Source organism: Seriola dumerili, unplaced genomic scaffold (assembly GCF_002260705.1).
Source record: "Seriola dumerili isolate Sdu_G_001 unplaced genomic scaffold, Sdu_1.0 BDQW01000242.1, whole genome shotgun sequence".
Classification (NCBI taxonomy): Eukaryota; Metazoa; Chordata; class Actinopteri; order Carangiformes; family Carangidae; genus Seriola; species Seriola dumerili.
The window spans coordinates 5,863,271-5,888,612 of NW_019174497.1; the positions used below are offsets into that span (position 1 = coordinate 5,863,271).

Genomic DNA, 25,342 nt, shown 5'->3' on the forward strand with positions numbered 1-25,342 from the left:
TTTAAATTCATTTGCTTTGCTGACATTTAATTCTGTGCAGCATACATTTAGTTTTATTCAACAACACAGCATTTAATATTTATACAATTTGGCAATGACAATGTGACAGCACATCATCTTTGTCTTTTTCAAGTTTAATTTGTCTTTGTGAAAAAAGATCTTTCACATGACTCATTCAACCATACTGCCCTGTTTTGTAACCCTGTCTCTAATCTAAATTATAACCACATGAAAGCAGGGCTAAATATGACTCTGCAGTTGCTGCTTTTCATCTAGTTTATGTACTAAATTACAGTCTATTAAGTGTGGAAAACAGAGCATTAAGCATCCCCCGAGGGGCTTCCTGAAGCCCACTGTAATTTATAAGATGAGTCTGCCTGCGCTTCATCTTGAAAGCAATTAATAAGGTTTAAATTGTCGGACCATTCCTAACACATTCCCTGTACATATAGCTTGACTTAAAATAATGACATTTCTGAAAGTAAAATATTCCTTCTTTTAAACTTTAATTTCACAATAGTGCACACATCTTAAATCTGCGGTATTGACTGGAGAAGAAGCTGGACACCCAGTACACATACTATTGAAATATGTATTGAACAAAGCCTTGACAGAATGGCCTTTACAAGACTTAAAATATTGACTCAGCTTCTGGGAGCTTTTCCAATATGTGTCCTTACTATGAAAGGGAAAGTAGTATGATCGTCTGAAATATTATCAAACACCAGAGTGACTGGTTAACACTCCAAGGCTTTAGGCTCCAGAGAGTTTATTAAAACTTCTCAAAGTGGGATGACTGTAAACCTGCCTGTGTGTTTTAGTTCACTGTACTGTCTAACATTGTGTCCCATTTCCATACTAGTCTGCGCAGTACACAATAGTTGTCATTTTACACAATGGACTGAAGTTAACAGTATACAGTTTTAGTGTACAGTAAATTAATGTAGAGCACTGACATTCAAATGCAATACTGTGCCTGTTTTAGAAGGAACCAACTCCGCGCAGTCAAACCGCAGCTTTGAAGCACTGCTGCCGATTTCAAATGAAAACTGTTTTTCAAAGTTTTATTAGTTAATTTGATTTGTTTTGCCAACTGTCGTTAGAGAAGTTGCACAACCTTCTGCTATTTTTGTCGACTGAGAGCAGTTCCTCTATTTTCATTGTGTGTTGTATTGGGGGACAAAAACATCCATCCTAACCACACTTCAAAAGTGAAGCAATTAAAGTATTGCCAGTGTTCAGTAAGAAAAAAAAACATAAAAAACTTAATCTCCAATATTGGTGATTTAAAGTTTTTCAGAGGGACTGAATGATTTAGCATTCTTTTATGGGTTCTCCTACTTCTTAAGCTAAATTAACCATTTAAAACCCCATGAAAACTGCACTCACTCACAAAGCAGTAAACAGGGCTGTTTTTCTAAGCTCAAGAAAAGTTGTTAACAAACATTTTGTAGATACATGGTTTTCACAGCGCAGCATATGTGTTTATGCTGGCATTTTGAGGTACACTTAATTAGGCAAAAACACATTTACAATTAGGACATTGCATAGTATTATGGACATGGTTATCATCAAACAAACTACTGTATATACATCTGCAAATTTATCATACTACAAAATATAATTGTAAGTTTAGATAATAAATTAACAGTACTATTTGCCTGTATTTTTGTAATTTGCCTTTTAGGTGGACCAAGCTGATATTGTGCCGACAGAAATGGTGTTCACCATTAAAGAGCCTCCTCGGCTTGGTCATGTGGTCAAGCTGACAAACAGTTCAGACGGCACGGCCTCGCCTGTCCTCGACTACATTCACAGCTTCACCCAAGAGGACGTTGATCAGGGGCACATTCTCTATGTGTCTGCATCCATCCAGGTTTATAGTCATTTCATTTATTCTGTTGCAATAAATCAAATGTGGCAGCTTGTTCCCTTTCATATTCACATTGAGAATAAAATCAGACAAAAACACAACCCCAGCCTCTGATTGGTCTAAGGTACAAGGTTTATTTTTAATATATCAATTACCTATTTCAACATCCATCTCTTTCAGGGAAATGATGCCTTCACAGTGGATGTCAGTAATGGTTTTACCACAGTGGAGGATTTGAAGATCTCTGTGAACATCGTGCCTCGGCTTATCCCCATCCAGGCCTTCAACTTTACTGTGAAGGAAGGCCTCAGCAGAGTAATTAATGCAGAGATTGTAAACATCTCACATCCTTTCTACAGCTCAATAAACATCGAATTTATTGTGGATGAGTCACCACAGCACGGGGACCTCCGCTACCTCGATGGAGACGAAGTTAATTACTTTACATGGGAAGAGGTATGTAGTTCCATTATCTAAGAAATATAGAAAATACAAATTCACTTACATGTTCCAGTAAAAATATCATCAAAGCCCTCTAAACTATCGCTGCAATCAAATAATACTGCCTTTCTCTCTCATGTATCACCATGGTGTAAACTTATATGACCAAGTAACCAAGTAAAGTATAATTGCTCAACAGTATGGTGCTGTGCTACTGTTATTGGCATGATTAGCTGCTGGCTAATGAGCAAGGTCACTGGCTGTTTGCTGGTAGCTAATGAACCAGCTCCTATCTTCCATATGCATTTTGGCTTAGGTTATTTCCAGTGCATGAACAAGTGCGCACAATCGTCTGTTTTTGGTCTCCACTAAGTGATCAAATACCTGGCTCTTTTGCGGCTGAATGCCCCACTAGAGTGGAGCTTCAGAGTGGGGTGATATTGATGTGTGGGTTTGTCACTTTGAGCAACACCTTTAACAAACAAGCAGTCATTTGATCCGTTGTTGATATGAAGATATTTATTATACCCATTTTAAGGATTATGTTTTCCCTTTTGGTTTCTCTTGCTGTTTTAAAGGTTCATTTGTTTTTGCCCTGCCTGTTATTGACAGACAGATGCCTTGTCATTTAAACCTTGAGGCTTTCCATTCACCAAATGGTTGATTGTACCACATGTTTTGTCAAATCCTACAAAACACTGGGTCCTCTATCTAACATTTAAAAGGTGCTATATGTACGTTTTGCTATCACTACATAGCTAACATTAGCATTAACAGCTGTTTACTTACCAGTCTAGAAGAAACTTTGCAAGGATCTGCGTCAAACTTTATTCCTTTATTCACCAACAGCTGTCTCCAGCAGTGGAAAGCAACACCAATGTTAACTCTTGTCTCTGTCTATGTCTATGTCTTTGCTACTACTGAAGTTAGCATGCTAACCTGCTAGCCCTGGCCTGTCCTGTTCCATAATGCTACTTTGGGATAGTGAGTCTCTGTAGCGTCGAGTTTGCCTTCAGTTCAGCATGAGAGGATGAAGAAGTAGCGCTCTAACCTTTTGTCTTGTAAACACAAGAAAGGCTGATGGTCAACCACCACCACCCACTCCTGGCAAGAAACCACGTTCAGCCGTATAGAAAATGCATATATAGTAACTGTAATGATAGATTTGATTAATAATTTCTTCAAGGTTAAGTGTCAATTCCCAGCGCTTGAATTTCACCTTGGCAAAGATTTGTGTGCTTCTTTTTCAATCTGGGACCAAAAACTTCTGAGAAGAACCCCCCCCCCCCAACACACTAAAAAAACCTAATTATCCATATTTTATCCCATCTTAGTAACCCTGTAGAGTATAACATCTTCCTCTCACGAGAAGATCATGGTGGTTACCACAGCAAGGCGTCACCAGGGAACTTTCCCCAGTTACTCACTCAGTGCTGTTTTGGATTTGTTGTGTTGTACCAGATGAGGGGAGGGAGAATCTGGGAGCTGCTGCAGCACAGTTATCTGGTCTCCCTCCTTGTGGTTCAGAGGCCCCAGCTTTAGGAAAATATTAAAAATGCATGAGTAGTTACCGGTGGAAAAACCTCATGCATTCTGAATGGACCGCATAGTTTAGTGGAGCACACATGTCTGGACACATATCTTATAGCTCCTACATCTAGCCCTGGTCCGCCTGTACTCCCCTCTACTTTGCTGAACCATTGTGGAAAAACTGACGATGTCTTTGGACCGCCTTAAGCCAAAATAAACTGGCCCACTATATTCCTATAATAATGTGTGAGTGCACACAAACCTCCCGCACTTTGCTACTGCCAGACTCACTCACACTGTCCTTCAAAGATCCCAATGTGCAAGTCAGATGGGCCTAGTAACATAGCAGCAATTACATTTGTTGCGGGGAAGCAAACGTGAACATACAAATGATCATCTGCCAGTATGGAAAAAAAATTTTTTAATCCATCTTCTTGGAGACGTTTTTATGCATGCACTTTTTTCTGTTTTCTTTTATTGTTACACTCAGAGCATGAAACATAATCAGTTCTCCCAAATGAGTACCACATTGAAGAATAAATGTCCAAGCTTCAGTTGGCGTAGCATTTAAACCAGACTTTAATTGTTCCAAAAATAAAGTCGGATGTGTGTGCACCTTTCTTTATTGCATTTTTTTCCCCCTAAGTTAAATGCTGTTTTCAGGTCCACTGGGCAAGTCCCCCCAGCCCCTGGGAATGGACAGTGGACCTACTGGTGTGTGCAGTAATTTTGTGATAAAGTCATCATTTGGGGTGGTTCACTGAGGTTATGTAAGCGAACAGTAACATGGGGGGTGTGCAGTGAGAAAAAACTGAGAGTGACTCATGCAGAAGAGCTATATGAACGCCAACCACAAGAATGTTAAGTAACTCTATGTGCTGTGTGGCCCAGATGTGTCACATATGCATAGAATCTGTGTCAGACAATGTATGGTATTTTGCCAGCCACAGTGCTGACTATGATTCACTTGGCTTTGAACAATAAAGTCATGTACACATTCAGTAACATATGCTGTGCTGAGTGGGATCCAACTTGAAGGAATACAGGAAACCTGAAACACTTAGCTCTAATACACCTTCACTTTAATCAGGTTCAGTTCTCCATCAGGTCTCCATTAGTTTCTCCATCTGTGGAAACCTATTAAAGTCCACGCAGGTGCCTTTATTTTTCACAAAGTACAAAATGTTTTCAGAAACAAAGTGAGCAAACGTCTGTGGTTTATTTATGAAATATTATATCAAACATAAATGAAAGCAAAATAAATCAAAATAAATTGTATCACACACATCAGTCTTTCTCTGAGTAGATTTGAAAGCCAAATGTCCAACAACCACCCACTGTTTATTGTCCCAGCGAGCAGACTGACTCTCCCCGACCTTCCCCGATCAGTAATGATGATGGGGGTTGTTACTCCAGAGGGATGCCAGTCATATGGGATCCATTTGGCACTTCCTGCTCTGTGAAGTAGGTCCTCTCATCCCAGCAGCTCACTGGCTTTTGTCTACACAAAGTTCCAACTGTCCTCTTTTGCAGAGAAACATCCTGAATCTCTGTAAATTTGTCAAAAAGTATCAGAGGAAAATGTTTGATAGACAGATTATGTGATCCAGACAGACTACTGGACTGAGCAACAAGAACATGGGATGCTGGATGCTGGGATTCCTTTTCTTTATGCAGAAAGTCATCAGAGTTGGCTTGTCCTGGCCGCAGGTGCTGTTTTCCATCTAGCTTACTTGACACTGGATGACTGATTCCTTTGTGCATCTGGTTTCCCTCAAGGATTCGTCCCACAAGGGAGATCCTCCTTGCCCCTGTGCTGCTGCCAGACTTTAGGACCTGATTATAGCCTTTGTCTCAGAACTTTGAAAGGATATATGATTAGCTTACAAACTAAACAAAAGATACAGTGTGGACTTTAGACAGATATAGTTTTGTTAGGTCAGTGGATGTTTTTACTTGCACAATTTCTAAAATAAGCACCTTTTAAAGGAATAGTTTGACATTTTGGGAAATACACCTCCCATAACGCAACCAACAGGATCCAACATGACACTCCCTGTCTACAGGCTTCAGACTCCTGTTTATAACATAGACTTTCTGCTATTTCTGAATCAAGTTAAGAAATTAAGCTCCAGAAGGAAACTATGTCATGAATAGTTTCTCCCATTTGTCACAGTAGTTTGTCTAAGAAACCAAGATATGATGACTTCCTTGTTTCCCAAAAGCAGAGGGCTGATTGGATATAAGTGTTAGGAGACCTCCATCTTTTAGGCCTCTTAGCCTTTCCCTACTTTATGATGCTTCATACCATTCAGGTCTGATTCAGAAATGAGTGACAACTGGATCCTTCTTGTCTTCTCCAGGTGAAAGCTGGACACGTCTACTACATGCATGACAGCACCGAGAGCACCGAGGACAGTTTTACGCTCGCTGCCACGGCTTATGAGATTGAGCGCCGGAGCCTCCCTGTCACCATCTCGGTGACTGTCATCCCAGTCAACGACGAGCCGCCAAAACTGACACGTAACACGGGCCTGGAGGTAATGTTTCGCTCTCTGAAAGAGTATTAGCTGTTACTTTGAGCTCTCCTCCAACATGCTCAACGGCTGGATATGTAGCTGAAGGAAAATCTTTTATACCTATAGAATGTAAACTTTGAGTTCGTTTTTTCAGCTGATGAGAATTGAGGCTGACCACGGCCATCGTTCTTTCTGAGGGCAGAAGAACAAACTTTTCTTTGCAGTCTGTCAAAACACTGGAATGAATATTTTATGCTAAAAAAGATGAGGCTGTGGAGAAAATAACTTCCCTACAGGTACATTCTACTTTCAGTAAATAGGTTTTCTTCTCGTTACTATTGTGGACATATTTGCACTGTGTCCTGCTGGAAAAGAGAACTAGTCTGACTTGCGCGTATGTGATTGAGAGGAGTAGGCATTTCCACCTGCTCCAGACTTTGCATGATTGATCTGATGCCCAAGCGGCACAAAATATGAAAGGACGGCAGATTAATGGCTTTGTGATGGCTGATGAGAGTCTGACATGTTGAAAGGTCACTTTATGAAAGAACTACCTTTTAAGTGCTTTATGGATTTGATTTAGTTTGATTTTTCACAGTAAGTCCCATGAGATGTTAAGATGCAAAAAGAACCTCTGTGATGCTCTCGATTATTGTAGATTAGTGGTTCAAGACCAAAATGATGATCATGATATCAGCCTGAATTTATCAAGAATCGTAGTTTTAAGAATTAAGGAACTCTGAACTCCGAATGAACTCTGAATTTACCAATATCTCGCATCCATACTGTATAGTTTCATCTGCACTTACAGCCCACTGTCATGAATCCTGTATGAGGTGAGAATTAAATGGACTCCATGCTGCAAGTACAATAAATGCAGAGGATTCTTACTCAGACACTGAGGGAGACTGACCTCACAGATAATGACACATGCTGCATCAGTAAAGAAGAGGCTCCCACAGCATATTTGCTTCTATAAAGAGCCATAAAATACAAGTGAATTAGCATATTCTCAGCTTGACTGCTCCAAAATGTGGAAAGTGAATCATGTAAGTCACAGAACTATAAGAGGGCAGTGATTCACCACTGTACGCGCTCCATGCAGTGACAAGCAGAACCTCAGGTAAACAGTGTCTGTATGCATTTTAATGCAGTTCCAAATGTGCTGATATGTCAGTTTGCACTACAACAGGGAAGTAGGAACACATTGTCACAGTAAGTCTGCCTCTCTCTGTATCTTCAAAATCTATATTGAGACAATGTATACAAAATTATATATTACAAAATCAGGTTTGAGTTTTGACTTTGAAATATCAAATATGTCTAATTCAGTCTCTCAGACATTTTAATGAATTTATCTTTGTCTTTTTAATGCAATAGAACTGTGTATCACTTATTATATTCTTTATCAATAATGGGATTCTGTTAAAAGACTGTAATCAATAGGTGTGAATTACTGCCCATCCTTGAGGAAAACAGTGTGAATGAATCATGTAAGACTTTTATGTCATTAAAAGTATTAATAACATGTTTATATTTATTGCAGAAAAAACAATACTATTAACATACACTAAAATACAGTATATGCATGTTATTGCTAAGACTATACAGCTATCAACAAGAAGCAATACTCAAAATGTGCCTATATTTAGAAAATCAAAGTTTGTAATCAGTGTTTTATTACATATTTTTGATTTGCAGTCGGCCTGCACCTACATGTGATGTACATATACTATGGTCCTCCTGATGATGGACTGTGTACCATTACTTTCATTATAGATAGATCACACTTATACTGTATTTCTTAGCTAACTAATTACATTCTGTCACTAAATAAGTTCATCACAATAATTACTGTTTGTTGCAAAAAGAATGGTGGATATTCAATAGCATCTTTGTTTAAAGGTCCCATATTTTACTCTTTTCAGAAGAGAGGCTCCAAGTCTCTCTTATGGTTGACTGACTGTTTTCTGAATAATCAAATAAAAATATAGCAGATTTCAGGTAAACCTCCCACAAGACTGGATGATGGGTCCAGGTGGGCGGGGCTTGGGCCATGGCTGAGGGCCGTGACTGCTTTGTTGTGACATCACAAAGTTACAGAAGTCCTAACAGCTGGTTTTAAGGCTCAGTTTCTGAATACAGGCTGTGTGCATTTCTCTGTGGACTGAGGCTTTGACAGTTTCACAGTATTAATATAGAACCTAGACCTGCTTTATAATCAAACAACACATGGACATCTACCTTTACACAATGTGGGACCTTTAAGTAAATATACAGGAGGTTCACGGCGTGTTTGCAACATGCTGTCAAACTGATTCACGTCCGTCATAAGAAGAAAAGTTTTGCGGAATCAGTGACGTAGGTTCTACTGTAAGAGTAGGCAGGCAGTTGGAAAAAGCCAGCAGTAATCAGCTCACAGAACTGGAAACCAACTGTGTCATTCAGCCCTCCCTGCTCTGCCTGCGGCTCCACGTCTCCGTGGCAACCCGTATTTTTGGAAAACCAAGATGGTCGACAAGACCGCGGCTTTCTGGCAGAGTGAGGGCGGCATCCAATCCCTGTGCCTCCTCTGCAGGGGCTGCAGAATGTAACATAATCATATGTGGATGTCTAACCCACACAGAGCCTGGGCTGGCCCAGTGGCACTTGGATTGATTTAAAGCAGGAAGTGTGTGTGTGTGTGTGTGTGTGTGTGTGTGTGTGTGTGTGTGTGTGTGTGTGTGTGTGTGTGTGTGTGTGTGTAGTGACCTCTGCAGCAGATGATCAGACATGATGACTAACATGGCCGTGATCAGGCTCTGCTCAAGCTCACCATTGATCCCATTTGGCTCAGTCTATAGGATACAGCTGGTCTCGATTTGGGTTTACACTTTCTCTCTGTCTGCTTCAACTTGACTGTTTCTGAATAGTTGTCCCACTGGATCTATCTATCTATCTATCTATCTATCTATCTATCTATCTATCTATCTATCTATCTATCTTTCTATCTACTCTCTTTAACACTGTTGCAGGATTATATCATTTTTGCTTTGCCAACCTAATCCCCTTTGCTATTTGTGCATTTGACCAGTGACTGATAGATGGAATACAGTAAATTTGTTTTATCCCTCATCAAAACACAAAGCAGGAGACGGTATGTGAGGTTAATCTTTCATCGCTGCAGATGAAGAGCTGAAATCAAAATGGTACACCATCGCTGTCTTCTTTCCTCCTTGGCTACCACAGCTGCTATTATCTTTTTTTGTTGTTTTTGTTGTTGTTTTCCTGTGTTCTGTCCAGCTCCACCTCCCACTCCCCCAACACAGAATTAGGAACACGACAGTGTACTCTGTACTTAGACCGGCCAAGATTTCGGATGCCCGGACAGATTGGGATACAGCTTCAGACGTCTGGCGCCCCTCAGAGTCTCAAACGTTTAAGAGAGGGTGGTATCCTGTTGAGTCATCAGCAAACTAAGTCATTTGCCTATGGCAGCTCCTTCATTTCTGCCTCCAAATGAAATATCAGCCATTGTGTCCGATCAAATTGAATTCGCAGCCCATCCTCTTAGGTGCTAAACGCATTGATTGTTATATAAACCATCCATCTGCAAGGCCATTTTCAGATTACCTGCCCCAGACTGTCTGGTGCTTTGATGGGGCGGAGAGTGGGATGATGTGGCCATCTAGTGTTCACGATTGTGGACTGCACTGTGAAGGAAAAAAAAAAAACTCTACTGCAACTATTGTTGACAACACTGTGAACCTATTGATGTGACCTCATTTTAAATATTGACACCCTTATTTATTATTCAAGCATACCGGTTTAGAGTGTAAACTCTGTTTTCTGTTGGGGAACTATTTTATATTTCTTCCAGTTATGGTCTGTACACAGATGTACTTCAGCTCAATAGTTAATCAGTGCTGCATACATGGTGATCATTATCATCCTCATCATATAATCACTTATATGAAGTGTGCGAAAGCGCCGTCTCACATCAGCTGCTCAGTGAAATTTATGGGTGTAGGGTTAAAAAAAAAATGCACAATTGATTAGGAAACTAGTGGCAACATCATGGAAAACAATGGCACCACGCTGCAAAAGTAAAAGCAGTCAAATGCCTTTTACTGTCAGAACATGTCCCAAAGGTGATCAAACCTCCTGTCGTCCCCCATGTGGGTGTTAAGCCCGTTATTAGCAGTATTTTTTTATTTGTTAACCTTCAACTTGTATCTAAGATCATGCATAAGGTAATTCAAATAAAAATGATAAGGCATAATTCTAGGCAAATATGTGTTTGTGGTTAACGCTCCTGTGCGCTCATCATTGGGACAGACTGTTCCTTTATATCAAGGAAGGGGAGGAGAGTCTCTCCAGAGTTCTTTCTAAAATCTGCTATTTTTTTCTCACATTTCATACCGAATGAAGGGTTGGAGTTTCTCATACAGGTACATTCTCAGAACCAGGTGGTGCTTTGGGCTCCTCCGGTTAACACTGACCTGGCAAATACTGCTTTCTGAGTTTGTGCTCCATATATCTGAAACTCAACAACAGAATTTGCAGCATAAATCTTGTTTTTTTGCGACCTCCAGTGGTTTACCATCTCACCTTGCTGCAGTGACGTACAGGTCTACTCCAGGACCACATTATGTCACTGTTGGAAGATGCTACAAAGCCACACCTCTGACCACACCCAACCACACCCATTAGGGAGTGTCCGAGTGGTCAAAGGTAAAACAGGCTTGAAACCTGAAACTGGAGATGCTGGCAAAAAAAAAGAAAAGAAGTTACTCTTGAAAGCATTGCTGTGTTTGGGCTCTTCAGGGATCTGCTAGAGAACCTGAGTAATTCTTTCATTGCAATACCTTTCTAAAGTCGCTATAAACAAATGAAACCATGCTTGAGATGAGCAGAAGCTTTTGTCCTTAGGCTGCTGTATTGTTTGTGCAAAACATTTCTCAAAATTAACACCATATTTCCTGCTGCTTCATGCCTGGAGCTTGTTCCCCATTCCTTGAAAATAAATCTTTGACAGCCCCAGCTCTGTTACTAGTGGTGGGAGAATGGCAGTTGGTTATTGTAACACTTGTTTTTGCCTGCAACAGTGCTCCTAAATACTGAGAAATTGTCCAGGTGGGTGGCGCTGTTTTGAGCTGAGTCATCTCTGCATACTGTACCATGTCCAGAGCTACCAGAAGGACTCTAAGCCTCTCATGTCTGACTCTATAAGAGGAAGGATAAAACAGAGGGGAGGGAATGCATTGAGCAGCTGTCTCTTCCCTGGGTGCTCTGCCTTAAGGCAAACAGATTCACTTCCACCCTCCCTAACAGAGTCCAGATTTGACTCAAAATGTTTGGGTTCAGTCTGTGCTCCCCCACCAGGGGTGCACCCCCAGACAACCTATCAGGCTCAGCTTTCTGCAGGCCTGAAATGTAAACTGCCCCATGGAGGCAGAGCTTTTTTAAGGTCTGATATCACAGGTTCTCTGCAGGCTTCAACAACAGAGTGGATAAAACGCTTCCCTGTTTGTTGCTGTAGGCTGATATGGTGCAGTTCTACTTGAATTGCACTTCAGGTGCTTTAGAGATTATAGCTGGGGTCCCCTGCAGATCCAAGCAGTAGGCCTCACTCCTCTCCAAGCTAATGGTCCAGGGCTCGTCCTATATATAGCAACCCGTTTCCTTCCAAACATCAGAACTTCTGCTCTCCACACCCTGGCACCCAGGGCTCTCCACTGAGCATTTTAATGATTATATTCAGTGCAAAACCAGGCTAAATATAAATTTGAATATAGTCATTTGAATGCTGATGAAACAACAGTTAGACATCCAGGTTTGACTTAGATGTCTAGACATATTTTGACCTGTAAATCATCAAATCAGCGCTTGTGTTTGAACAGTCATGCACCCGATTTACCATCACAAAGTCGTAGACAATCTTCTCAGTTATTTATAATTATGTGTTACCACTTATCGTGCTAGATGTTCTCTGATTGCTTTAATTGGTATATATATTGCATATTATTTCTTTCTTACTTAGCATTCATTCAAAGGTGAGAGACAAAAATTCTCACAGTTATCAGCTTAACACAGGTACACAATGACAGCACTGTCAGGCAGTTTACTTTTTAATGGCATCTGCTGTTGTTACACAATACTGGTGAAATAAATATAGCAGCAGAACTTGTGCTGAACAGTCCTGTTGATTTCCCTTCAGCTCAAACCCCCCTTTTTTTGAACATGTCACCAGTTTTAAAAGTTATAATTTGAGAGGAAGCAAAAAAAGCACAAAGTGTGTCATGATGAATTACGGCTTTGAACTTCTGATGCAGCGCGTCATGGTGGTAGAGCTTTGATGCAGTGTCAGACTGAATGGGATTTTAGGAACTGTGGACTGTAAGGCAACTAAATTATACACTTTACAACATATTTGTTATATTAACCATTCTAGATGGGTCTGAAGTACCAGAAATGACAGTGAAAGAGCAGCAGTTTTTTTGTTTTTTTTGATTTCACAATAAACTCCAAGAGAGAGAGAGTTGAACTCACCTGGCAAGGGAAGAACAGGGATAAATGGAGCATATGTTATTTAGATACACTAGTGGCGTTACTCTAGGGGGGCTGGTCGGTCAGTCAGGACACGACTCTGGTCAACTCTCCCTTAACTTTTCCACCAGCACAAGCATGAGATTTGTGGTTTTGAGTAGATATCTCAACAAATATTTGCTGGATTGTCATGAGAGTGTGCACACATTCATGCCCTCCTCATTGTAACAGCTTAGATGATCCCAATCTTTCATCTAAGACATCATCAGGAGAAAAACATATGCAAATCTACTGATATTCACATCACCCTCAGCTTTGCCTTTAGGGCTAATTAATGGATTAATTTAGCATGCTAACACGCTAAACTGCAGTTGACATGCTAAATGTAACACCTGCAGGTAAACATGCATGTCAGCATTTTCACTGTGACCATGTTAGCACCATAGACTGTATGTAATGATGGACATAATCTCCACGACGTCACCCATAGGTTTGTGAAGAGCGGTTTTGAAGCTCAGAGTGAGCTGCTCCACCGTTGCCATCTTGGCAGTGCCTGACTCTGCCTATCTCTCAGCTAATCCAGAAATGAGCAAAGATGAGGGGTGTGTGTGGAGCACAGACTTCAGTGCATGCCGGTTTGTGGCGAGCATACACTTACCCACCTGTCCCTCAAAGAGGCCATGCTCTCAATTATGTATATTAAGCTTTGATAAAATTTAAACAGGTGAGTTATATAAAAAAAAATCACCCCCCGTACAGTTGTCATGAAGGAAGAAATTAGATATAGAGACCAAAACTGATTTTTGTACCAAGCTATAAACATGTTTATTACTGCTGTACATTTTAACATGGGAATCTATGGGGATTTAGTTGGTTTTGAAGCCAGCCTCAAGTGGCCATTCCAGGAACTGCAGTTTTTGGCACCTCTGTGTTGGCTTAATTTTTCAGCCCCAGATGTTGCCGCTCACTGATTAGCCTAGCATTTAGCCCAAAGCACCACTGTGTAAAAATACAGCCTCACAGAGCTGCTAGTATGGTTGCAGGCTGTTAGTCTTCTTTCAAATAATGTTTTTTAATTGAATGACTGGTACTTGCTGCCTTGGCACTATATTTGTCTCAACTAAATTGTGTTTCAACTAAAGAGTCTAGATCTGTGTTTGGATTACATACAGTATTAACATAAATACTAAATTGAGTATTTAGGCTATTACAGTAAATTAAAAAGAAAATCCACCCTTAAGCATTAAAGCACTTTTGAAAACAGCTGTTGTTAATGTTGCATGACTCTCTTGTATTATTTGGTGGAGCGTTTTCAAAATTCCCATGGAAGACTGGGCACATGTAGATAGTGTGACATCACATGGTGCAGCTATCATAACAGCAGAAATAGCAGGCACAATTACTGCAAATCAAATATTAACAATAAACATCAGAGTTTTAAAGAAACAGCTCAAATCTTTCACCAGCCTAATCTGTATAGAGATCTGTCCCAATGGACAGTATCCTCAGGAGGTCAGACTGCAACACCACTCTTAGACAGCATGAGTTTTAAGTTTTGACTTGCTATTTCTCAACTCTGGAAAACTTCTTTAATGTTATCTCTCTTCACTTACACATACGAATGAATATCATTAGAAAATAACTCTTGACATTTGTGTTAGACATGAATGATAGGTGCTTGTACGTGCCATGTAGCATAAATTCATTTCAAAATCTGACTGACTCCTGAGTGAGTGAGTAACACCTGAGACTGAAGTCTCTTCCCTTCTTGCTGCCTGAGGCTTCTTGCTCTTCATCCTGAATCTTGAGAAAGGAAGAACGAGAGAGAGAGGGAGAGCGAGATAGGTATCAGAGGGCGAATGGCTTTCGAGATCGATATGTACCTCTTACTGTAGGGTACCCTCGGCTCACTCTCCCAACTGATTCCAGCTATTTAAGAATGTCTTTCTGTGGGGATGTGGCCCATTTCTTTCAATTAATGCTTCTTTCAGCCAGCCGGCCATTAGAAGTCCATTAAAGCCCCTCCACCCGGGGAGAGTCATTCAGCCTGCACTGCTGTGCTTCATCTTCTGATAACAGGAGCGTCTAGACTGCCACAGAGAAATAATTAACCTTTTAAATTGTTACTTTGGAGGTGGCTGCTTGTAGGATGTGTTTGGCCTTGTTTTTGTGCTTAATTTTTTTTCTAAGTTTCTTTAGTTCCTCTTGGTTGGTTTCTTTTTCTTACCATCTATCTATCTATCTATCTATCTATCTATCTATCTATCTATCTATCTATCTATCTATCTATCTAGTACTTTGAAGAAAATCAGCTATACATTAATGTACAGCATTATATTGTCTTTATACATGCTTTGTGTTCTCTAATAATGTTCAGATAAACTCCAGATCCTGGTCTTGAATTACATTCCTCCGAACATAACTCAGACTGGGTGATCTGACGTGTCTTTTCATCTCTGTTTCTCATCCTCTCTCTCTCTCTCTCTCTCTATCCCTCCCCTGCTGTCTTTGATATTTCACAGGTTCTCGCTGGAGAGGAAGCTGATATCACCTCCAGCATGCTGAAGACCGATGATGCTGATACCCCTGCAGAGGAACTGGTCTACCACGTTGAGGTGCCAACCAATGGGATGGTGGCGTTGAAAGAGGCGCCTGAGGAGGGCATCCTGAATTTCACACAGGCTCAGATAAACAAAGGGGAGGTCATCTTTATCCACGAGGGTGAGAGCAACAGAAACCCTTGGTCACTCATACAATGTTTATCTCTACATATACATACATATAATATAAATAAATATAGATTACATGAATACAGTATATGACCTTTATTGACTTCTGTCCGAAATCCTTGAATTACAACAACACATCTGTAAATTATCAGCTTCTCCACAAGTGTCTGACTCTGTCTAAGCAGAAATCTTAATACCTGGCAAAGGAATCAATAAGTCACTGGTATTGATCAACAACCCTATTACGTAAACCCCTACAGATAAGCTGTGGTCCAGCTGTGTATATTAGTGTACTTGCAACTTGTTACAAACAAAACTTTATTTTTTCTTAAGGTCACAAAAGTTTAGGAATTTTTTTAATTACATTTTTCCATAACAATAATAATAATAATAACAATAATTATTATTATTATTATTTAAAGTATAAGATGAAAGAAAGACAAAAAAGTCAGAAACAAATAATTGTAATCATATAATATGTAATTTATATTACATAATATGTACATTGATCTGTTGTTGCATTTTGTAGTTTGTATTTTGGAAATTGTATTTTGATGCCTTGGCAACATTGTTTGTCTAAAACTTTCATGCTAATAAAGCATCTTGGAATTGAATCGAATGAACTAACTGAATGAACAGTAACAAACTCATCTGTTCCTCTAGGTGAGGAGTCTGGTGGTTTCAGTTTCACCGTGACAGACGGAGAGCACACGTCTCCTCTCTACCAATTTGTCATCACAGCCAGGCCTCTCACCATCACCATGGTAACGCAGGAGGAGCTCATGGTGTTCCCAGGTAAGATGCCAAAATATCCTTTAAGGCAATGAGGACAGCAGTGATGGAGGGATAAGGATAACCGCAGTGACGAGTGACTTGTTCAACCTTGTCATTACAGCAGCATAATAACAGGCCTTTTTTTAACCATTGCATTTTTTCTGTTTTGTATTTATCTCCAACATACAAAACATGGTCAGTCACAGACAGTTTGGCCAAACCTCACTGAAGTTATTACTTTACAACAAATAGAGTTTTTGTGTTGAAGGATCGTTCTCAGGATTCGTTTTCAGCCCATGAATGGCCACCACGTCTGACCTTTTGACCACTGGCTAACAAATGTTTGCAGTAGATTTTTCCAAGACACAACAACTGTCTTTTTGCTATGAAAATGAAAGTCCCTCACTCCTTAAGTTACATACAGCAGGAAATATGCCAAGTAAAAATATTTAGGTCACAAAAGAAGATCATAACCAACAATGCAAGAAACACAAAATAAAACACTTTGGTAACAGGAAATGAACATTGATATAGTGTCTTCCCTATAAAGTAGCATTTTCACTTTTAAAGTAATGGTCTGGGGTGTTTGTTTTGATCTTATTAAAAATTTACATGGAGTAATATAGATTGTCATGAACCACTGATAAAAAACCTTTGCTAAACAACAGCCTCAGTGGCTACAAATGGTGATTGCAAGATAATGCTGCACTGAATTCGCCTTAATTTCCCAAGATTCTTTTCAACCAGTTGCTTCAAGGTCATTATTATCATTAGTTTTATCTGAAACATGCTAAATGTCAGTGTAACCAGAGCACAGACACGGAAAAAAGTCATTCAACTTACTAATTAATGTCAGTTACACAGTACCAACGCTAACGTTAGCCGCTACTTGCTACTGATCGTACCAGAACAAGTAGTAGAGTACCAGTCCCAATTACCCTAATGTCATGGTGTCTTTAAAAGCTTGATTTTAAATGCTGCCGTGCACTAAACATGCACTTCTATGTCAAGTTTAAAATACTTTGGAAATGAAACATCACTGTATTTGTAGTGGTTAAAAAAGAACATCACAACTGGTCCAGATGAAAGTTTTGAGAAGTGAGACTTCTTAATGAGCACGAGTGTCAGCGCAGACAATAACCTGAGTTCTTTCCATAATAGACGTTCATTTTATAGCTGACACAGGGGATGAGTTGTCACTTTTTTTTAAAGCTTGGATAAAATCTCTCCACATAAGGACCCTCTACTGCACGCTAGTGTGCATGAGTTACTGTAACCACTAAAGTTTGAAGCATTTCTAAACTCTGCTTAATTTCACAAGCTCAGCTAAGCTGCCAAGAGGCCATTTTCCACAGAATCATTTCAGCTCTCAGAGGAGCGTGTGTGTGACTGTGTGTGACTGTGTGTGTGTGTGTGTGTGTGTGTGTCTTCACAGGAACAAGGCAGCCCATCACAAGTGCCAATCTGGGGGCTGTAACCAATGAGGATGGAAATGAGATAAGCTACTCACTTATCCGCCCACCTCGTTTGGGAAGACTGATCCTGGCCAATGACAGGAACCAGTATGAGGAAATTACCCGCTTCTCACAAACACAGGTAATTACTTTTTATGTGTGTGTGTGATGCTTGAGGTGTGTTTCTGAGATTTATTTCTTCTAGGACACATTAAACTAATTTCCTTCCTCCCTTCATACAATTAATGTTGTCCATTAACTTTTACCAATAATATTAGTGACAGTAAAAAGTAAATTATTAAAACAGTGAAACAATAAAATACATTAAAATGAAAAATATGTGGATAAAAAGTTGCCAGGAAAACCAAAAGAAAAAGCATCTTTTGATGTGTTTCTTCTTTAATAAGCAGTGAAGAGGGCACTGAAAGTTCAACTATTATTCATTTTCTTTTTGTCAAATAGATCCTCTCTCTCCACTTCCAGGTTTAACATTCCTATTAATAGCAGGTTTCACAGTCATAGCCGCTAAAGGCATTTCAGTAGTCTGCCACATACGCCATCAGACAGATATATAAGAAGACATAATACCACTTGAATGCATAAAAATGCAGCTAATCCTGCTTTCAGCACAAGCCGAACCAACCACTCTCCCAGAAGTGGAAGTTAAGTAATTAGAGAGTTTCAAGTTGCAGCTCCTCTGAATACTGTGGTGTTAGTTCATATGTTTTTCTTTTTGTTAACTTTTGTTTACACCAGAGAAGTCGGTGCAGTAAACTTGATAGTCAAGCTCACTTAGTGTAGACTAAAACAGCCGTAAATTAGTGGGACACACTGTGAGGACAAACACTGTTTGGTTATATTTTCCTCAATATGCTTCACTTCGCTGTCCTAAACCAAAAAGCTTTTGTTTGTTGAATTTAAACAAATTGTAACCTTAGTAGATTTTTTTTTTTGACTTTTGAAGACAAACAGTCTTTGTAGTTTTGTAGGTGCGAGAACTAGTCGTGACTTTAAAGTAGACTGAGCTGGTAATGGTTTATTATAATTACAGTAATTACAAAAATACTCAAATAATAAAATATAAATTTTGATAGACAGCAATTTTTTAATATTCCAATATTAATAATTAACAAAGTATCAGTTAGACATGATATTGACCATTTCCTGCATCTCTTCACACAGTGTAACTCTAACCCTCAGTTTACCCAAACACAACCCAGACATCTGACTTACTTTTACTACGCATCAGCAACTCCGGCTCACCTGAGACTCCTGGCTGACCTGCTTTATCACCTGATTATTGGCACCTGCACTGTCCAAATAAAGTTTTATTGTTTTGAATGTGCACTCTAACTGCAGTGTGTTCAGTGCACGAGTGCTGTGTTTCAGTGATCTGACAAACTCACACCATGTGAGGCCTGAACATGTTCGTCTTCTTTACCAGCAGGGGGCGTCATTGAATATGACATTGTGCCACTGTGACGTTTAGGTTCACCATGACATGAGCGTTAGGTTCTTAGTTTACAGGCTTTTAAAAGTTAGTGTTTTTACCCTTGACAGGTTTAATTGCATGTCAGGACTGAGTGACTGCAGCGTTGCATTTGCCTTTATTATTGTCAAATAAATGACAATCTCACCATAGTATGTAATGGACGAGGTTGGAGAAGTTTCAAATATACACGGAGGGTCGCAGGCAAAGAATAACACCACAAAAGAAGAGGTCTCTGTGATTTTATTTACAAGAGTTTTCATTTCAGCTGTGCAGCTGGAAAAGTGAGTGTACTAAAATGTCATTGTTTTAATGGTTGACACCTACATGTTTCAGCAAAACTCCTCATCAGGGTGTGGCTCTTGATCCCCAAGAGTTCCATTGTTCATTGATTGTGATTGTGCTTTTTTGCTTTTACTGTTATAGTCTGTGAAGCAAAGAAGCACTATTATTTTTCTGTTTACTCAAATTACATAAGCAAATAGCCAGATTCCAATAGAAAAAATATGCATATCAAAACATTACTGATATATCATATTTAATAGTGGTAGCAGTGTGCATGCACTGTGCAGGCCCAGTGTTTGTCTGCTGTGGTGGCAGTGTGCTCTCACTCTCATCTTTATCCGATTCAAGACTATCTGCTCATTTCCATTCCTGACATCTGACCGTGCTTGGACGAGCATGAGAACAAATTCTTTCCGTGCAAACTGCACCGTTTAGAGTGTGACAGAAAATCTAACAGTAGGTTGAGCTGAAAACAAGATTTGATGAGTTATTCAGCAGTGTGCGTTTGTGTGTGCATGCATGAATATACTTTCATGTGTGTGCGTGAGAGAGAGAGAGAGAGAGAGAGAGAGAGATGGAGCGAGAGAGAAGAGTTGAGTTTAGGACAGAGTGACCTCAGAGAGCGAACACAGGCCGTCACATTCCAGTTCTCCAGCCTGTATCCCAGTTCAGCTGAGCCAAACCACTGCTGCTACCATTAGTGCTCCTTTTTACTGAGGCTACGAACGTCAGAGGGAAAGAGAGCAATAAAATATTTTTTACAAACTTAAATGTCAGTCCTCATCTATAAAATTACTCAAGTCAAAATGAGTTGTCAACAAGTGACTGCAGACAGAGTCACTATAAAAACTAAGCTTATATTGACATACTGTAAGATTTTAATAAACGGGATGTGTTTTAACAAGATACTTACATAAAGTTTTCTATGAGCCTTTTTAACATCAATACTCAGTTGAAACTCATGGGAGAATATAATAGGTTTGTGATCTGAGTATTGGATTTTATCAGAAACCGCTCATCGTCTTCTGATTGTGTTTCCCCGACACACAGCTGGAGTCAGGAGCAGTCTTCTATGAGCACCAGATACCTGAGGAGCCTTTTTGGGTGGTGAGGGACTCCATCGAGCTCACTCTGTCATCCCAGCCAGCTCCAGATGTGCGTCACATCCTCCCCATCACCATCTCATACTACGCTGCTCACAGCAACATCTCCTCACAGCTGTGGAAGAACAAAGGTAAATGACAAAATGAGAGAGGAACACAATGTTCTCATATGAATAAATGAGATGTTTTCTTTGAATACCAGTGTAATAAACTAGAATCTAAATAAATGACCGCTCCATCAATAATTTATCAGCAAATCGTGATTACTGTATACACGCTTCCGCAGATGTTGAGATCCACAGATGAGCCACTAATCCTGCAAAGCCCCATTAGAGGGCTCCGCCTAAAATAATAGTGCTAGAGTCACAATGAATAGATATGGTTTTCACCAGGTGCAGCCATGGTTTATTTGAATAGACATATCAGATATTTATTTGTTTATTTATTTAACCTTTATTCATACAGGGAAGGCTGGCTGAGCATACATGCTCTTCTCTTGCCACTTCCTTTAAGATTCAGGCGTTAAATAGAGTAACAGACACAAAATGACCAGATGTTCATTGATAAAACTGAAACCACACAATGTTGTTTGTAGGTTGAAAAGAGATCCTCCACCAAAATCTATCTTTTGAGTATGAAACTCTCGTGCAGGCTTTAGAAGGTTGTAAAAAAGTTAGTTGTTGGCTCTGTCTTGGATAGTGGGCAGCTTATTTTGAATGTTTCATACTCAAAAGTTCCAGTACAGTTTGGGGAAGAAGTGTCACTTTGGAAAGGAATAATTTTATGTCTAAGTATTTTAACCCTAAAATCGTTTATAAATACATTTATAGTTATGGGTAGAGGGGGGTTCTCTTTATTGAGGTGCCACATTTTAAGTGGGAAACACTGATGGACTGGCCTTTCCTAATTCCACATGTCTGCTTGCTTTAAATACTTCACTTTATATTTATGTTGGTGTGAAAATGGCAGCTTGTTTGGAGTTATTATCTTACCTCACCACGCAGTCACAAGTAAATCACTGTTGAATCAAAAAAGAAAAATAATATAAATCATTATGTGGTTTAAAAAAAATAAATCAAGTGTACCTTATGGTCAGAATCACACTGATGTGCATTTCTGATTTATTTGCCATTATGCTGGGAAATTGCCTCAGTTTGTTCTTCATTATTCTTCCTTTTAATTTTTCATATGAGAGAAACTTGTTATCTACTGTAATTCTTCTCTGCCTGAACAGTCCAAAGTCATAAAGAGATTTATCACCCCTGCTTCTGTCGCTGCCAAAACAACAAGCACCCTGCTCCATCTGTCTCTCCTAACATGCCAATAGCCTAAATGTACTGTGCTGCTTAATTAAATAGCGATGGGAGGCAGCCAAAACTGGTTAGAAAATATCTCTGACAACTGAACCTGATGTCATTTAAGATTTTCTATTTGTTTTTATTGTTTCTACTCAGGTCTGGAAATGGTGCAGGGCCAGAGGAAGACCATTGACAATTCGATTCTTGATGCGTCCAACCTTCTGGCGAGCGTACGTGAGGCTAACCAAGATGATGTGGATGTGGTTTTTGAGATTAAGCGTTTCCCTGACCACGGTCGTATAACCCTGGGTGGTCAGGACCTGCCCCGTAATGCCCCATCCTTCATGCAGGAAGATGTAAATCAAGGAAAGGTGGAGTATCTCCATGATGACTCAGGGGCCTCTTTTGACAGCTTCTCTTTCAGAGCTCGTCTAAAGTCTGAGGGTCGTGGCGCTTCCTCACCTGCCGATGCCGTGTTCCTGGAAGAGATCTTTAACATCTCAATCAAACGGCGTGGCTCTGACCCCCCCGAACTCGTCACTACTGACATGCTCTTGGAGGTTCTTCAAGGCTCCATGACCATCTTGACCCGGAAGCATCTCAACACCCAAGACGAGGACAGTCCACCAGATGAGGTGCACTTCAAAGTGACCAAAGCCCCGAAGAACGGTCGACTGGTTGACTCACTCACAATGGACCCCATCTCTGAGTTCACACAAGAGATGGTCAATCGTGGGCAGGTGGGCTTCTACAGTGATGACAGCCTTGCAGATGGCGTTGTGGAGTTCATTGTGTCAGATGGTGAACACCAGACAGAGCCGCACACGCTCCACATCGGCGTCCTAGCTCGCACCTTGTTTCTTGACAAAGCTCCTGAGATCAAGGTGAAACAAGGTGATGATGAGACCCTGGTTACTGAGGAGATGTTGAAGGCCAGTACTGGGGGCCCTGTTGAGGAGGACATCCTTTACAAGATCACAAGTGTTCCTAAGTATGCAGCTGTCATGGTAGACCGGCAGCCAACGTCAGCCTTCACCCAGAAACAGATCAAAGAGGGCCGAGTCAGTGTCCGGTTTGTGAAGTCCACTTCACCTCGAGATAGTGTTGCCTTTGTGGCGCGCAGTCGGGCCGCTAATGTCTCCTCAGTCCTCAACATCACAGTACAGCCTCTGGCCAACATCGCTCAGGATCCTCTCTTACCCCAAGGTACTCTGGTCCAACTGGACAGGAAGCTTCTGGATGCATCTCCACTGGCGAACAAGACCAGAACATCCCCCACGTTCACCGTCATCCAACAGCCACGGGGGGCTCGTTTTGTGAGGGCTGGAGGTCCTGGTGCAGGTCAGCCAGTGGCCACGTTCAGCAACAGGGACTTGGATGAGGGCCGCGTTGCCATGGAAATCCTCAATCCCTCTTCTGGATCACAAGGTGATGTCACTCAGGATGAGGCCCGCTTTCTGCTTAAAGCCCATGGGGTGCCTCCTGCTGAATGTGTGCTGTCCTTCCAGACAGGCCCCTACAATGCTTCTGGGGTCTACCCTGTCACTCTGTTGAGGATTCCTTCAGACGCCCCAGTTGCCACTCCAGCCAGCCCCAACTGGAGTAACAACTGGCCCCGTGGAGCCGCCCCCACTACAGCATCTCCTGGTTCTAGCTCCAATGGGAAACCACACGTTTCCCGACGCAGCAACTTCTGGTCTATTCTCATCCCCATCCTGGTAATCCTCCTCCTCTTGCTGCTGGCAGCCATCTTGGCCTACTACCTGATCCGCAAAAACAAGACAGGCAAGCACGACGTCCAGACGGCAGCAACCAAACCCAAAAACGGAGAGGTGGCCGGCACGGAAACCTTTCGCAAAACTGACCCAGCCAATAACATCCCTATGTCCAACATGGACTCCAAAGACGCAGACCCAGAGTTGTTGCAGCACTGTCGGACGACGAACCCAGCCTTGAAAAAGAACCAGTACTGGGTCTGAGACCCTTTGAGATACAGTAGGACACAGAGAGAGGTGGATCCTCAAGTGTTTGGAAGCCTCCTCAAATCATTCCTCTCAGTATTAAAGACCTCTTGCCACAGCAGTTTAAATGAAAATATTTTCTTCACGCCATTGGTTATTTGCTTATCTAAACACAACTGTGGACAAATTCTCAGGCAATGAAACACTGAATACTTATTGGCAAAGAAAGAGGCAGTTTCTTATCTTAGGAGGTTCATGCCATGTCTATTTATTTTAGTTTTGTCATTCCTTTTGTCAAAGGGCACAGATAAAGACATAAACATGCCATGTGTTTGCAACAAGTATTTTTTGGGTGTGCTCTGTCATTGTATTCCATAAGATCTCATAGGCCAATATTATTCATTTGAGTGGATAGTGGTAATTTAAAGTCTTGGTAATAGTTTGATTTTAATTTTTGGTTCATTAGAAAAGTTGATAAGCGTGTACATAGTTGATGAGGTAAATAGATTGCTGTATTATCGAGAAGATGACAAACTGCCTCTTAGTGTTTTCTCTTTATTTTTCAATGTTTTAAAGGTACCGTTGTATGTTATTTCTCAGGGCTAAATTCAGTTTCAAGAAACTAATATTTTGGGAAATATACATATTCACTTTCTTGCCATAAGTTAGATGAGAAGATCAATACCACTCCTATATGTGTCTGTTAAATATGAAGCTACAGCCAGGAGTAGTATCAGTCTTCTCTCAACAAGAAAGCAAATAAGCATATTTCCCAAAATGTCAACCTATTACTTTCATGTCATCACACAATAACATTTCAGTAGTTTAATTTTTTGAGTAGAAAGCAGATGGATTAATCCTAAAAACAGTTGAAAATCTAACACTTTGTTGCAACACCTTGCACGGGTTTGATTGAATTTAGCTCAGAGTCGTGTCATCATCTGTCACATATTATTTCTGCATGCTTCCAAAGTGCTCGTAAATATTCACTGGACTGGCACAGCACTGACCACAAAACTACAGAGTTAGTAGACCACAGGCAGTAGGTTATTTTGGTATGATTGCTCTTTCACACATCCGTATTGGCTGACAGGCATGGGTGAGCCCATCTTGAACTGGGATGTTTCCAGTTTCCAAGTCTGCAATTAAGAATTCATAGATACTGGTTGGTGCTGGTGTGGGGATAATGAATCAAGTGCTCCACTCTATAGGTTACGCTGATTTAAAATGAAGACACTGACAGAGTTGAAGTCTTCAAAGCTACTTTTGATTTTAAGCATTCCATATGTAAGCTGAATATACAGATTTTTTAACTCTTTAGATTTGTTTTGTATATTGAGCATTACTGTAAATGAGAC

General features: G+C 40.5%; 1 protein-coding gene across 1 annotated transcript in view; it reads left to right on the plus strand.

Annotated features, from left to right (window-relative positions):
* Positions 1-24,685, plus strand: part of cspg4 (chondroitin sulfate proteoglycan 4) — a 67,571-nt gene extending 42,886 nt beyond the window's left edge. The window contains exons 4-11 of the mRNA XM_022756251.1: positions 1,688-1,876; positions 2,054-2,329; positions 6,208-6,384; positions 15,414-15,612; positions 16,284-16,415; positions 17,830-17,990; positions 20,673-20,856; positions 22,180-24,685. Coding sequence (XP_022611972.1) covers positions 1,688-1,876; positions 2,054-2,329; positions 6,208-6,384; positions 15,414-15,612; positions 16,284-16,415; positions 17,830-17,990; positions 20,673-20,856; positions 22,180-24,002 — 3,141 coding nt within the window. The 3' untranslated portion in view covers positions 24,003-24,685. The remainder of the gene's footprint in view (positions 1-1,687; positions 1,877-2,053; positions 2,330-6,207; positions 6,385-15,413; positions 15,613-16,283; positions 16,416-17,829; positions 17,991-20,672; positions 20,857-22,179) is intronic.
* The last annotated feature ends 657 nt before the right edge of the window (positions 24,686-25,342 follow it).